The sequence below is a fragment of the Mirounga angustirostris genome, unplaced genomic scaffold, assembly GCF_029215605.1.
Source record: "Mirounga angustirostris isolate CCGP_5_RB_7025 unplaced genomic scaffold, mMirAng1.0.hap1 SCAF_4, whole genome shotgun sequence".
In the NCBI taxonomy this organism is placed as follows: domain Eukaryota; kingdom Metazoa; phylum Chordata; class Mammalia; order Carnivora; family Phocidae; genus Mirounga; species Mirounga angustirostris.
Window position 1 is genome coordinate 170,694,694 of NW_026991712.1, and position 15,449 is coordinate 170,710,142.

General features: G+C 48.8%; 2 protein-coding genes across 6 annotated transcripts in view; both read right to left on the reverse strand.

Moving 5' to 3' along the window:
• Positions 1–14: 14 nt before the first annotated feature.
• On the reverse strand, positions 15–1,515 carry SH3BGRL3 (SH3 domain binding glutamate rich protein like 3). The gene is made up of 3 exons (XM_045898377.3): positions 1,383–1,515; positions 564–731; positions 15–437 (listed from the first exon to the last, which is right to left on the reverse strand). The coding sequence occupies exons 1-3, from the start codon at positions 1,428–1,430 to the stop codon at positions 372–374; spliced, it is 282 nt and encodes a 93-aa protein (XP_045754333.1). The 5' UTR covers positions 1,431–1,515; the 3' UTR covers positions 15–371.
• Positions 15–15,449, reverse strand: part of CEP85 (centrosomal protein 85) — a 37,519-nt gene continuing 22,084 nt past the window's right edge. For all 5 annotated transcript variants that reach the window (XM_045898379.3, XM_064589722.1, XM_045898380.3 and 2 more), the window contains 8 exons: positions 11,524–11,676; positions 11,146–11,297; positions 9,911–10,025; positions 8,957–9,007; positions 6,462–6,569; positions 5,072–5,297; positions 1,383–4,627; positions 15–437 (listed from right to left, as the gene is read on the reverse strand). In XM_045898379.3, the coding sequence (XP_045754335.1) occupies positions 4,467–4,627; positions 5,072–5,297; positions 6,462–6,569; positions 8,957–9,007; positions 9,911–10,025; positions 11,146–11,297; positions 11,524–11,676 (966 nt within the window). In that variant the 3' untranslated portion in view covers positions 15–437; positions 1,383–4,466. The remainder of the gene's footprint in view (positions 438–1,382; positions 4,628–5,071; positions 5,298–6,461; positions 6,570–8,956; positions 9,008–9,910; positions 10,026–11,145; positions 11,298–11,523; positions 11,677–15,449) is intronic.

Consider the following 15,449-nt stretch of genomic DNA (forward strand, 5'->3'; position numbering starts at 1 on the left):
AAACAGACACGGCATCAGTGGAATGGGACATTTAATTGTCTCTAGGGTGCTCCCAGGACGGGGAATGCGGGGCCTTTGGCAGAGCCCTGGCTAATGGAACCAACAAAGGCACCCATCAGCCAGTGCCAGGCAGGGTGGCGGCCTCAGGGCCTGGCTGAGGACAGCCGGCACCTGGGCTGTTGCTTAAGACAATTTCTGAAACTAGTGGGTAAGGAATGTTGCCTTTGAACAGAGGAGAGGGGAGAAGGGGCTTGGGTTGCGGGGGGAGCGATTCCAAGGTCAGAAGGTTAGGAATAACAGGGAGTTGGTCCTAAGGTCCTTCCTGGCCGGGCGGTGGCTGGGGGGGAACGTGGTGGCGGAGTCCAGTGGGCTCAAGCCAGCTTCAGGAACTCCTGCAGCGTGTTTTGTTCCACAGCCTCCACGAAGAGCTCATAGTCCTAGGGGAGGGGAGGGGAGGGGAGAGATGGTCACCTGAGTGCTGGTGTTTTGTCTCAGGTCTGACTCTGACTTCTGACTCAGAAGTCCTCCTACACTTCCCCACTCCCAACCCCGGGGGCCCATACCCCACAGTACTGGTCCCCGTTGACAATCTGGGGTGGGGTGGCCTTGGGGTTGCCCGCCAAGGTTCGCATCTCATCCCGCAGGGCGTTGTCCTGGGAGATGTCCACTAGCTGGTACTGGATGCGCTTCCCATCCAGGATGCGGGTCACCTCGCTCTGCTGGGACTTGATCTGGGGGTAGACGGCGGGCAGGGGTTAGTGAGCAGGCTGGAGGATTCATGGGGGAACCCTGGGCAGAAAGAAAGGGGCTGTGGCCAGTGGTTTTTGTCCCCCTCCACACCCTGGGCCAGCGTTCTGGTCACTAGGGAGTTAGGAGAATGAGTCAGGCTTGCGGTGGTGCAGGATGAGAGGGACCACCATGTGGAGGGGAGTCAGAACGAAGAAGGGAAGTGGGATAAAGTTTGGGGGTGGGGGGAGAACCAGGAGCTCAGCGAGGGGAAGGCAGGGCAGGCTTGAGTGGAAGCTGGTAAGGGGCCACCCCCGCCCAGGTACACACAAAGTGGAGGGGAGAAGGGCACGATCAGGACCGGCTCGGAGTGGTAGTGGGGTTGCAGAGAGTGCGTGTCTGAGCGACGGGATGGGCGTGGGCAGCTTGTGCTGGGGCTGCGAAGGATCCAGGATGCCCAAAGGAGGGGTTTGAGCCTCGGAGCCCACCTGGGGACCCGACCCGGGAGGCCGCGCCCCGCATCTCGTCGCCCTGCCCCCCCGTCCCGCCCCCGCCCTTGGGGTGGTGGGGGTGGGTCTCGGGCGCCGGGCCGTAGCGCCCAGACACCGCCGCCCGCGCTCTCCCCCGACCCCAGCGCGGCCCGGGCGTGCACTCACTTCACGGGAGCCGGTGACCGACGTGCTGTAGACGCGCAGGCCGCTCATGCTGTGGCTGGACTGGCGAGCCGACAGGCGGACGGACGGCTGTAGCTGCAGCTGCACGGCCTGGAGACGCCGCCGCCGCGCTCGGGAGCGGTTTCCTTCCTGCTCAGCCCGCGAGTCACCGCTCTCGGGACCAATGGGCGGCGCGGGCAGGCGTGCGGCCGGGGCGGAGCCTGCGCGACCCCGCCCTGCGCACAGCTGGCCCCCGCCCCTCCCCCCTCAGAGGCCGGGCGCGCGGAGGACCCCAGCGCCGCGCGAGGCCGCCCCCTTCGGCCCTTCCCAGATCTGGGGCTCAGTATGAGGCTGGGGAGGGGCCTGGGTGGCCACAAAGCCCAGGGAGAGCAGGGGTGACGGTGTGGAAAGGCCGCCTCCTTAGCCTCCCCCAGGGGTTTGCTGCACCCAGCTACCCACCCCTGGTGCCACGATTCAGAGCTTTGAAGGCTTGGGCTGTTTGAAACCTACAGTTCGTTGGCTAGGGAACCTCACGCCAAGGGACCCCTTCCTACAGCCCCCCAGGTGACCCTCACAGCTGGCTAACCCCTTGGCACACCAAAGCAGGGACAGCCCCTGCGGGATTTCCCCAGAAGTTCCTCTCCACTCAGGCAGGTTGAGACAAGGAAGGGTGGCGGCCAGAGACAGGGCCACACCCTCAAGGCACCAGATGGAGACCAAGGTAAGAGGCTGCTAGCTCTAGAAGGGTGGAGGCAGAGCCTGGCCCACCCTTGTTAAAGATCCACAGATGGTCTTAGGGTGGCCCTAGCTCAACCTCAATCCCAGATGGCATTCTTTTTTTTTTTTTTTATTTGAGAGAGAGAGAGTGAGCACAAGCGGGCAGAGGGTCAGAGGAAGAGGGAGAAACAGACTCACTGCTGAGCAGGGAGCCTGATGCGGGACTTGATCCCAGGACCCTGGGATCATGACCTGAGCCAAAGGCAGTTACCTAACCAGTGAGCCACCCAGGTGTCCCAATCCCAGATGGCATTCTAAAGCTGCTCCTGCTCCCAGAAAAAATCTAGGGGGTTCAGAGGGAGTGGACTCTAACAACCAGCCCAAATTTGGAGGCGTGGCTGGCTGTCTGGGGTTGGACATGACTCCCCTCGCAAGTCCTCCCCAGGTCCAGGGTCCAATAGCAGCCCAGGAAGAGAACCCCAGCTCCCTAGGGCAAACAGTGCCCTGCTTGGCTCCTGAGAAGCCACTTCCTCACAGCAACCTAGCGGCAGCTACTTCCTCTCAGAGGATTACTGAAACTCTTTCCAATGAGACTTGCTCAATGACTCAGGGCCGCTTCACCCAATAGAAAGTGGTGTGGGAAGAGGTATTTGTCCCCACAGAGAACAGAGGAGCGGAAGTGGTAGAAATACAGACGTGAGGCTGGACCTGCCAAAGGTCCCTCCTTGCTGCCATCTGGGGAACTTGGCTAAACACCCAGGCTTTGGCTCCAACAAGCCAAAATGAGGGGTGGAGTAAGGGATGGTGATGATGGTGATGGAAAACTGAGGAGTTTGTTAACTATTTTATTTTGTAGTCAAAATAGGCAATACAAACCAGTTGACATAACAAGGATTCATATAAATAACTGCTTATAAACTTTGAGGAAAAATACCCATGAGCATGGTGGCTGGGCTCCCAACACAGGGTGGAGACCAACCAGGCAGCTCTGCTTTTAGGAGGCAGGAAGGAGCCCAGAGGCTGAGGGGATGGCTGGGTGGGGCTGTTCTGAATGGAAGGGATACATCACTCAAAAAGACACAAAACTGTAAAAACACTTAGTCTCATTCAGACCCAAGAGTGAGGTTCAGGATACTTCTCTGATGGCTCAAAACTTACCAACAAACTCATAGTGGCTGGCTCCTGAACTGCTCAGTGCTCCTGCATACCCTTACAAGGCCCTGGCTTGGCCTCGCTCCAGATCTAGCGGAGGCCTGGGGCCAGCCCAACAACCAGATACAAACAATTGTGTTTGAGATGCTCCCTAAATGAGGAGGCAAGAGAAACCAGAAAGCATAGGGTCCAAAGGCCCCAAACAAAACCCAGCAAATAAGGAAAGCTATACCTTAGAGCCAAACTATACTGGGTACTCTGAACTCTCAAGAAGCCCCAGAGCAAGAAAGGGAAAGGACCTGCCCCCAAACAAAAGCGAGGCACAAGTCAGGGCTGGATGCCATCCCTTAGCCCCAGGAGGAGGTGGTGAGCAGCCTGGCAGTTGCCCTGTGGTATTCTTGGGGAAAATCCTGCCCAAATCCAGAACCATAAAGAAAAGTTTACAAGGGGGCTACCTGACTGGCCTGAGAAGAAAAGAGAAGGGAGCTGTGCTAATCATGTGGCCAGGGCCCCGAGGGACAGGGCAGCTGGAGAGTGGGCCATCCTGTAAAATGGCATGACAACACAGATGGGGCAGGCTTGGATATAATCCTTAGGCCAATTCTAGTGGGCACTTTGCTAATAAACAGATCACCCTGAGGCGTCTGTGAGAACAAGAGCCCTGAGGAAGCAGCAGCGGGACCAGGCCTAAGAATACCCAAGAAAGCCAGCTCAGATCCCAGGCAGGCTGGCCTCTTGGCCTGAGAATTCTCACATGGCCATCGTGTCTGGTACTCAGCCTTTCCAGGCCTTCTACTGAACTCTGGGCATCAGCAGGACCAAGGTATGGAGTGGGAATGAATGTGGATCCAACCAAGAGGATGGAAAAGGGAATTGAGCAGGCTGTTTACCTCTGACATCAGCCTGGGGCTGGAAAGGTCTGTGAGGACCTATCAGTCAACCTGCAGAAGTTAATTAGTAACTCACCCTCAAAGGGTAAATCAGGATGACAGGACAAATGCAATCCAACAAGGCAAAGCCAATGTGGGACAGGGCAGGCACAGTTCCTTAATCAGCCCTTGGCCCCAGATGCAGGTTCTTAACCCCTTCCACCCCTTCTCTCTGGGAATAGCAGCAGACAGGAGGCAAGAGATTGTCAGGGCAGGACCTGCCAGACTGGGCATTCAGCAGAGCAGATCTTCCCTGGGGGAACAGAGCGTGTGCCACCCCCAGCATTCCTCACTGTGTGACACAGTTTTCTCCCATATCCTGGGCATATCTGTCTGACATGGTGGTCCTTAAGTCCTCGATGTCACGGCGCAGCTGTTGAACCTCTTCTAGTTTCCTCTTGATCATATCCGGCTTCTGCAAATCCAGCTGAGTCCCCAGGTGCTGTGCAGCTGAGTAGGAGAGCATTTTGAGAAAATGTTAGTGAGTCAGTTAGGAGATGCTTTCATGTGGAGGGGGCAGGATGGATAAGTAAGCTCTTTAAGGCCCATGATCTGGGGACATAGCACGTTGCTTTGTTTGTTTTAAGTAGGCTACATGCCCAGCACAGAGCCCAATGCAGAGCTTGAATGCATGACCCGGACTGAGATCAAGACCTGAGCTGAAAACTTGCTGCCTCAGGACCATTTTCTGTTCATCCTGCATTCAGGTACCCATAAGGATGCCTGTTTCCAAAGCAGATTTACTGTCTACTTTGCTAAACACATAAACTCCCAGGGGGCAGTGACCAGGCCTACAAAGCCTTGTTCACACAAGTAAGGATGGGAAAGCTGGGTGGGGTGACAAGAGAACGAGAACCACTCTCTCCTGGGTCCCAGACTGGCCTGAGAACTCACAGTGAATGCCCAGGAGCAGGGAGAGATTGGGGTCATGGCCCTGGGCCCTCTGGGTCACGATACTACAGACAGCCTGCAGATCTTGAAGGCAACTGGCCAACTCCTGGTGCAGCTCAAATGCCAGCTGGGCTGTGTCTGGTGAAGATGGGGACCCTGGTTGGGCCTGGCGCAGGTGTTCCTGGAGTGTCAGATTCTTCTCAATCAGGTCCTGGTTCTGCACTGAAAGCTGAGCAGACAGATGGGCAAACACATTAACCCAGGCCCAGGGAAGGGCAGAATATCTGTACCTGTGTGTGGTTATATATGAGTCATAGGTGATATCACGCCACCCCACCCCCCACCCCCGCCGCAACCCCTACCACCAGGCTTAGTACTCCCCCCACTCTTAATATTGGGCCTAAATTCTCCTGCAGGTAGATGGGGCCCGTAGGGTTCCAGCACTGGAGAGGAAACCACTCCCCAGCAGACTCTGAGTCATCAGCCTGCAGAGGTTTCTGTTCAGGAACCAGAGATAATACTCCCGCCCCTCGGAACTCTATCTGAAGCCAGTCCCTCGGCCAACTCTGTTAACCAGGCTATTAGAGAAGGCTTAACGTGAACTGTGAAATCTGAGGAGACACTGGTTTCAATCTCTCCCTGCCACCCTGACAAAAGTGGCCACGAGCCAGCCTCATCAGTGTGTGTCAGAGGAATAAAGGGGGCAAGAAAGACAGTGCACAATACAGCTAGTGGCCGGCCACTGGGTGGGGGGCTGGAGAACTAGGAACCTGGAGAACACAGTGCTAGAATGTGTCCTACCTGTCTTTTCACACTTTCACCTCAGTGGTGTCAGGCTTCTCCTACAAAGACCGGCTACTCAGGTATGTCTGTGTCTCCTTCCCTCCCTTCCCTCTCCCTGAACAGCTCAACCCATTCTCCCCTTCCTATCTCAATTCCGATTTAAAGACACTGAATACTTGCTTCTCCAGTCCCTGCCCTTCACCCACACTGGGCCATGTGACAATCCCAGCTCTGAGAGACTCCTTCCTAGGTCAGTGAACTTGGTCACCCCTTGCTGACTGCTCTGTTTATTACATGAGGACCACCAAGCTCTCAGTCTTCTTGAACCCTTCCTCCCCAGCCCCACAAACCTGTGGCTACAGAAGACAAAGGGAGAGAGACTGACTTCTCACATCCAAAAAGCATTCCTGGGTAATTATGGCCACTCTAAGATGGGCTTAGGACCTTTAATAAAAAGGATGGTGCAATGTCCCTTCCCATTCTTCTGCCAAAAAAGCTCAGCAGGGATCTCTCAAACATGAGGGCTCTTGTGGCAGTAGGGATGGGGAGGGTTCACAGAACAATCAGGTTTGTGGAGGCAGTACCGAGAAGCCCAGCTAATGCCACTCACCTCCTTCACGGCTGTACGCAGCTGCTGCAGAGCTGTCTCCCTCCGCTGGGCCTCCTCTTTCAGGGCCTGGCTTGTTCCTTCTTCCTGAGCCACTTCTTGCTCTAGGCTCTGAAGGGTACGATTACACATGAGTAACAAATCTGGTTCAGACCGCATCACCTTCGGCCTGGACGACATAGTAAAGCCCCACCCCACCACACACTGCTAAGAGATTACCTTAGGACAGCCCTGATCTGCTACTTCCCTTTGAAACGCTCCTATAAGTCACTGACCATGTACCCACTAGAGGCCAGCTTCTCGGCAGGGCATTTCAGGCCAGTTTGGCCCTTACCTACTTTTCTAGCCATATCTCTTCTTATCTTCCACACAGCCTCCACTCCAGTCCCACCAGATGACTGAACAGTCCTCATTCCCAAAGGCCCCAGCTCCAGTGCTGTTGCGTACCCCCCTTCCCCTGTGCCCAGGCTACTCTCCGGCTCTGCTGTCACCCGGGAGTCCTTCAAGGCCCACCTGAGCCTTCCTCAATCCGCAAATCAGATCCTATTAATCGTACTCTCGCCCTGCTACTCACACTTCCGTCATGGTTCATGAATACATTTGTTGGCTGTGCACATGACTCCCCCCTCCATTAACTTTCTTGAGGGCAGGGAATGTCCAGTCAGTTGAGTTCAGTATTTATTGAGCACTTACTGTGACACGCACTGAGGATACTGACAATACCGAACAATACCTGTCTTTGAGGAGCTCACAGCCAAAGCCCTTGAGAACACTGTATATTAAATGCTTCTGACAGAGATAAAAGGTAGGATAGCACTCCCACAGGCACCTAATCTAGTTAGGAGGGAGGGAAGGAAAAAAAGTGTGTGTGTGTGTGTGTGTGTAGGGATGGTCAGGGAGAGGGAGGTATTTATGTTTGCTATTTTTTGCCTCTCATCCTATTCATTCCAATCCCTTCCCCCAAATTTGAAACTTATTTGAATCAAGTATTTAACAATTTTCTGAATTTTCCATTTTGTATTAATAAAAAAATGTAACTTCCAAAAGAGAACATCTCATCACCATGAAATACACTAGGTGACCATTGTGAATCTACCCGATTCCAGCAAATGCACCTGATACTTTAATTTGCCTGAGGAGTTTCATCATGGGTAAATGTACCACTTAAATGTTGGGCTTTTTCAACCTTTGTGGAACCTGTGGGTTCCAGGAAATGTATCTGAGATCCATTAAAAACTCTACCAAGAATCTGGGATTTTAGATGGGTATAAACACTCACTAGGCTTGACTATCCTTACAGGACTTGAAATAGGGGAACTAGACAGACACAGCCTGACCCACATGATATGGCAAAGGCAGAACTGCAGCTTTGAGCTGTTCTCAGAGGAGTGCATTTCACTTGTTTTGGTGTGAAAACTCTTTTGGAGTCCAAAGAGAACCTGAGTGAACCTGTTTTGCTTAGGATTTCTTGGAGAACCCAATTAAGGAAACCCACCCCCACACACACACTCTGGCCCAAAATAGAAACCAGGAGTCTTTAATTTTTCCTTATTCTTTAACTCCCTACATCTTGTCAGTCACTGATTCCTCTCAATTTTACCTCCAAAAATTCACTTAAATCAGTTCCCTCACATCTCTTCCTTGCTATGCTGCCTTATGCCAGGTTCCTTCATCATCTCTCACAGAATTTCTGTAGTAGTCCACCAGCCTCCGGCCTTGCCTCTCTCCAAATGCCACTCTTCTTTCCACACTCAAGCCTGAGTTGCAAATCTAACCACATCACTCCCAAATTAAATTCTATAGTAGATGTCCATGGGGCGCCTGGGTAGCTCAGTCAGTTAAGCATCTGGCTCTTGATTTCAGCTCAGGGCATTGATCTCAGGGTCCTGGGATTGAGCCCCACATCAAGCTCCACACTCAGAGGGGAGTCTGCTTGAGATTCTCTCTCCCCCCTCCCTTGCCCCTCCCCCTGCTTGCGAGTGCTTTCTCTCCAAAATAAATCTTTATAGTAGATTCCCATCACCTATCAAAAGAATAAAAGCAAACTTAGTTGGAGTTAGCCCAGTTTCTACACACCACCTTACTTCGACAATATCAGACTGCTTGCAGCTCTGTGTGCAAACTCTGCTGTTTCATGCCTCCATGTTCCTACCAGTGCTATTCCTTCTATCTGGAATTCCAAAAGCAACCTATCCAGCTCTTCTTTGCCTGGCTAACTCTTCCTCCTCCTTCCAGGCTCATGATCTCCAGAAACCCTTCCTTAACCTCCGCTGCTCTCACTGACTCTTCTATGCTCCCCCAAAGTAACATGAACGTTGCTCTCATAATACTGTGCTGAAACCCCTTCCCAACAAGATTGTAGGCTAGAAGCATTGATTGGGCCTCATTCTTGCTATACTCCCAACAACTGGGCAAACTGTATGACACAGAATAGAGTTGGCTGAATTCTAGAGATGCCGTCAAGCCCTGCCTACCGTATCACAAGGACACCAGCTCACCTGTACTTGTAAACGCAGCTGATCCATCTTCTGCTGTTGCTTCTCCACAACCTGAAAGGCAAAGTTATCAAGGAAGCCTATAAGCACAGGCTGACAGTGAGGTCAGAGGGCAAGAAGCTACACAAGGATCTGTGGTCTGGCTATTAGACCCACTGGCTATAGCCAATCAACAGTGAAACCAGGGTGAAAACAATTAGCTCTACGTACAGAAATATAATCCAGACTCCCTATCCTAGCTAACTAGCTTCACACTTCTGTATTCAACTCACAAAGAGGTTTAAACAGGAATGTAGTGTGGACCTATGACCACTACTGGGGGAACCCACCCTGATGACTGTGGGCCAGTGGAATAAACTTTATACATAACCAGTTTACATTTTGGTTTAGTAAAGGACATGACTAAAAATTCAATTTAATGAAGTCTATCCTACCCAGGGCTGTGGTAGATGCTATGATTTATAGTTTGGTCACACTGATTGTCTAAGGAGAGAAACTGAACAGGCCCAGTTTCCTGTCCTTTGAGACCTCAGGTGTTCTCTGAACCATTTCTGGGTCTTCTGTTTTGCTGACTTGCCCTCAGCCTCACCAACAGGTTTGGAGACTTTCTTCTCTACTGAATTAGGGCCACCCCACTGGTTAGAACTCTGCCCAGTATAAGAGGTCTGTATGGGGCCTAAGCCATGAATGAAGTGCACCAAGCTTCAGTGCACCATTTTGGAGCATCTAGTTTAGATGTTCAGAAGCATATCCTCCCCTAACTCTGCTTGCCTGTCATAAGGATAAATATCTAAAATGCAAACATTATGCAGGGGTGACTTCTCAGAAAAGGGAGGAAAGCTCTGGGTAACAGATCTTAGGTGGCCTAGGGCCAGAAATTCATGGTTCCTTCTCAGTACACAATCTTTTCTTTCCTCTCAGCCTGCCCTCTATTACAGCCTGGACACTCTCAGTCACCTTTCGGAGGGAATCACATTCTTTCTGCCAGGACTCCATTTCCACTTTTGGACCTTCTCCCTGTTGGGCTGGATCTTCTCCACTGGCCTCCTCCACACACTGCTTATCTTGCAGGCTGAAAAACAGCGGCCTCTTCAAGAATTTTGAAGTCAGACAGATGTGGCTTTGACTCCTGATTCTAGTATTTACTGTATATTTGGGGGTAAGACACTTCAGGCGCTTCCAAGCCGTAGCTGGGGATAATGTTAGGTCTTTTGTAACATAGGGTGTGCCACACACAGGCTGCCTAGTGTTAGTTTCCTTCCCTAGAGGCCAGCATCTATCTAATGTGCCACCAATTTTCTACCTGCCCAAAGCTCTTTTATATTTGTTTTGATATTTAAAAATAAACATTCATCACAGGTATTCAGATTAGAAAAGTCATACATGTATACTGCAGAAATATTGGAAAATACAAGAAAAAACTTTTTTCCTGGCACACAAAGTCTGGGGCAGAGTCAACTTTGACTCCAACCTCTCTTCTGACTCCAACCACTGGTCTCCTCCAATGGATCCCTACAATCACTTTCATCATGGTTCATCTGCTGAGATAAACAACAGGGTCACTGTGGTTGAACATGGCATGAGAAATCCAATCCATCCCATTAGAAACTGGATTTGGTTCAAGAGGCTGCTGAAACACAGCCATCACATTTTCAGAAACTGCAATTAATATGGAAGAGGTTCTCAAGACACTCTGAGAGTATATTATGGCATCCTGCTTTGTTCTTAGAACCTGTTGTGACCATCGACAGAACAATTCCTAGGGCTGAAGAGAAATAGATGTTGCTGGTAGCCTTCAGCTTACAAGGTTCAAAATGTAGATAACCCCCTTCCTCCCCAGTCCCTAACACCAGGATATGCTTTTGCAAATATACAGACAACTAATTTCCCAGTTTATAAAGTGGCTCCCTTCATTCAACACATACATACTCAGAGATTATTATCCAGTATTATCATGCCAGGCACTGAGTTGGACCTTCCAAAGGATACAATAACAAGCCCCCACTGCAACACTACACCCTCCACTCTCCATCTCAAAGACCTATTCCTTACCCATACGCAGCTTTCCTATTACTCACATCCCAAAGAAACGAAGCTCAGAAAAGTAAAGTGATTTGCCCAAAGTCACACAGGTAGTGAGTGGAGCACACTTAGCTCTCTACTCCTTTCCTCAATCACACTGAGATATTTACCTATGTCTAGTGGAGAATTCTGCTCCTTTCTGTCTCAGGCTTTCCAGCTGAACTTCCTTCTCTCTGCATGCTGCCTGGGTCTCCTCCAGCAAACTCTCCAGCTCAGTCACTCTCTCCTGCAGCTCTGTACTCTTCAACTCAGAATCCTTAAGCTGAGAGACAGGATCCCATGCTTAGGTCAACAAGCCAAGGAAGACTGAGTATCTCAAAAACTTTGCAGTCCAGTTGCAAAGTTGACAGATGTGAGTCTGGACATGACTCCTTTGGGTTTTTCCTTTCGGGAAACCACAGTGTAACTGCTTAGAGCAGAGACTGAGAAAGTGCCCCTGCTTGGCTACTCTCTTGCTTGCCCCAGGTACACCCAGACATTGCTGCTACCTGCTGGCTCTGCTTCTGATGGTCTTCCAGGGTGGGCAGGTCAGCCAAGTAGCGCTCCAAGGTCTCAATACGTTGCTGCTTCTCCCGGTTCTGTTCTGATTCCTTCTGACATTTCTTTTTCAAATTATTGATATGCTTATCACGACCCTTTACCTAGGGAAAGAAGTGTCAAGAATCTGTCTCCACTGACTCCTCTAGGACCTTGAACATCACATTTTTTCTGAAGTGACCATTGTTGTCTCTGCCCTTAGGGCTGTAAATGTTGTTCTACTGCAATGAAGGTAGGGAGGTGATCAAATTTTGCCATTTAAGATTAGGGCATAAACTGCAGAGTTAACACACCTGAATTTTCCAATCAAGGGTAGGGAAGAAGGGCTCCTTGGGCAGTTTTTAAAAACTGGTAGCACTTCTATATACAGGCATACCTGGGCGACACTGCAGGTTTGGTTCCAGACCACTGCAATAAAGCGAGTTATCACAATAAAGCAGGTCAAATGAATTTTCTGGTGTCCCAGTGCATGTAAAAGTTATGTTTACACTATACTGTAGTCTATGAAGTGTGTGATAGCATTATATGTAAAAACAATGTACATGTCTTTTTTTTTTTTTAAGATTTTATTTATTTGTCAGAGAGAGAGAGCACAAGCAGGGGGAGCGGCAGGCAGAGCAGGCAGAGGGAGAAGTAGGCTCCCTACAGAGCAAGGAGCCCAATGCGGGACTCAATCCCAGGACCCTGGGATCATGACCCGAGCTGAAGGCAGGCACTTAACTGACTGAGCCACCCAGGCAGTCCCAACAATGTACATGTCTTAATTAAAAAAATATTTTATCGCTGGGGTGCCTGGGTGGCATAGTTGGCTAAGCATCCAACTCTTAGGCTCAGGTTATGATCTCAGGGCCATGAGACTGAGCCCCGAATTGGGCTCCACACTCAACATGGAGTCTGCTTAAGACTCTCTCCTTCTCCCCTCCCCCTCTCCCCGACTCTCTCTAAAAAATAAATAAATCTGAAAAAAAAAACTTTAGCTGAAACATACTAATCATCATCTGAGCTTTCAGTAAGTCTTAATCACTAATCACAGATCACTATAACAGACATAATAATAATAATCAAAAAGTTTGAAATATTGCAAAAATCACCAAAATATGACACAGAGATATGAAGTGAGCAAATGCTGTTGGAAAAATGCCACCAACAGACTTGTTTGAGGCAGGGTTGCCAAAAACCTTCAATCTGTAAAAAATGCAGTATCTGAGAAACACAATAAAGTGAAGCACAATAAGACAAGGTATGCCTGTTAAAAAGAATTTTTCTGGTTTTTGTCCTGGGTTCCTGGTCTGGGAGAAAACTTCTAAACTCTTAGAATTTCCCAAATAATGATAGTGTCTTTGTTATTCATAGTGGTCTGGTCTGTCCCAGTGAGATAAGTAATGCATTCTTCCCTAAACACCACATATGATTTAAAGTTAAGCAATCACCTGGAAGGGTTAATGAGACTCTAAACTTCTTGAGAAGGAGCTGTGTCCATTTTACTCATTATCATAGCCCCAGTATGATGTGCCAAGCACGATGCTTGGCACAGAGTGGGCACCAACCAAGATTTGCTGAATGGAGACTTTTTCTTCACTATTATGGTTTTTTCTTTGGCTTATGAAAAAAGGATGCTGAAGGAAGCAAGAGAAAGCAGAGACAAAGGCAGATCTACTGATGTCAAAAGGAAACACAGACCTAATTTAATCCAAAGATAAGAAAGTACTTAGCCAAAGGCTTTACTCCTGGTATAACCTGTACCCTTTCAAGCTCTAAAGCAGTGATTCTCACATTTTAATGTGCCTCAGACTCAGCTGGGAAGCTTACTGAAAATGCTGATATCTCTGAGTCTGGAATCTCCCTCATCTGATTTCTCCAGAGAATAAATCTCCAGTCTCTTATTGGGGAAATCTTTGAATTAAAAAAATGGTGGATTACCCACAGATGTTTATCTCTTCTCCCTTCCAAAGCATTTCTAAAATGACAGAAAGGAAATAAAGTACTAATTTTAAAAAGTTTAATAGAGGAGGAGGCAAAAGTGTATGAGATTTCAATGTATTTACAGAAGATGAAAGTAGACGGGAGATAAATTACTTAGAGAAGAGTTATAACCTGCAAAGGGAGTTACAGACAACTTGGAAAACAATGTGCCCTTCACACCGCACAAGTACCTCTGTACTTGAAGTACCAGGTACGTGTGAGGCAGGTATCAGCCACAGATCTGAAAATAGGGCACTCTCTGGAAGTCTATATACAGGTTAGCTGGATACCATTTTTACCCTAGATTTCCCTAACAGGAGACTGGAGGAAATTTATTCTCTGGAGAAATCAGATGAGGGAGATTCCAAACTCAGGGATATCAGTCACAGCAGAGAGAGTGCAGCACTGGGTTGAAAGTAAGTATAAGTAAAAATCTATTTATAGAGCTGTGGGACTCTAAGCCTAATCTCTTTCTCAATATTGAGGTCCTAAAGGCCAAAAGCATTCTTGTCCTCAGCCTCCCAACTAAGCAGCAGGCTGAAGACTGATTCTTTTTCTGGAGAGAGTGAGATAAGACATTCAGATACTAATATTTGAGGGCTCCCAAGTGAGAAGGCAGTCTAAATCTGACTATCCTATAATGCAGTCCACCAGGAAATTACCATGAACCCAGAGCTTCTATCCAGCTTTTAAATACTTCATTCTTTTTTTTTAAAGATTTTTATTTATTTATTTGACAGAGACACAGCGAAAGAGGGAACACAAGCAGGGGGGAGAGTGAGAAGCAGACTCCCCGCTGAGCAGGGAGCCCGACGCGGGGCTCGATCCCAGGACCCCGGGATCATGACCTGAGCTGAAGGCAGACGCTTAACGACTGAGCCACCCAGGCGCCCCTAAATACTTCATTCTTAAACATGAGTGCCCATTCATTCAAGGATCACCAAGCCTCTGACGTGAAAGACACCGAAACAAAACAAAACGTTCTGGAAAAAAAAAAAAAAAAGAAACAACACTGTAAGTAGATGTAGACATCTCAAAAGATAAAATCAGTATCATCAGAGAGAGAAGATACTGCACCCATGAAACAAAAACAGCAAAAACCTCAAGAATACTATTCAGAGGGCGCCTGGGTGGCTCAGTTGGTTAAGCGACTGCCTTCGGCTCAGGTCATGATCCTGGAGTCCCAGGATCGAGTCTCGCATCGGGCTCCCTGCTCAGCAAGGAGTCTGCTTCTCCCTCTCCCCCCTCTTGTGCTCTTTCTCTCTCTCACTCTCTCTCAAATAAATAAATAAAATCTCTAAAAAAAAAAAAAAAGAATACTACTCAGAAATATAAAGGTATATGTCAGGAGAAAAAGAGTTAAAGATGGAAATCTCTGTGGAGTGGAGTTGGGTACAGAGCTACTAAGTTTTATTATAAACATATTGGTATTTGATTATATAACTGAGATACATGTATTTTGACTGAAAGTTTCTTTTTAAACAAGCCTCTAAGTCCTTGCTATCCTAGTGCCGCAATGTCACCTGGGAGATTGTTAAAAATGTAGGATTTCAGGCACATCCCACCCCAGAAGTATTAAATCTGGATCTGTGTTTTATTTTACTTAAGAAAAAAAGAAAAGATGTTAAGTAATCTCTACACCAAACGTGGGGCTCAAACTCACAACCCCGAGATCAAGAGTCACACGCTCCACTGAGACTGAGCCAGCCAGGTGCCCCTGGATCTGAATTTTAAACAAGATGACCCAGTGATTCTTAAGCACATTAAAGTTTAAGAAGCACTGCTCTGGTTGATTTTGATGCAAGTGGTCCAGAACTAAACATTACTAACTGGTCCCCCAAGAACATCTGCATTAGAGCAAGCTGTGAAACAGAAGCAAAAGATTTTAAATCAGCTCCTTCTACGATGACCAATC

Bases quoted from the DNA above. Each gene is read 5' to 3' on its own strand.
- SH3BGRL3 (XM_045898377.3), bottom strand. From the start codon at position 1,430: ATGAGCGGCCTGCGCGTCTACAGCACGTCGGTCACCGGCTCCCGTGAA. The intron at 732-1,382 runs GTGAGTGCACGC...GTCTACCCCCAG, and splicing joins CGGTCACCGGCTCCCGTGAA to ATCAAGTCCCAGCAGAGCGA. The intron at 438-563 runs GTATGGGCCCCC...CCCCTCCCCTAG, and splicing joins ACGGGGACCAGTACTGTGGG to GACTATGAGCTCTTCGTGGA.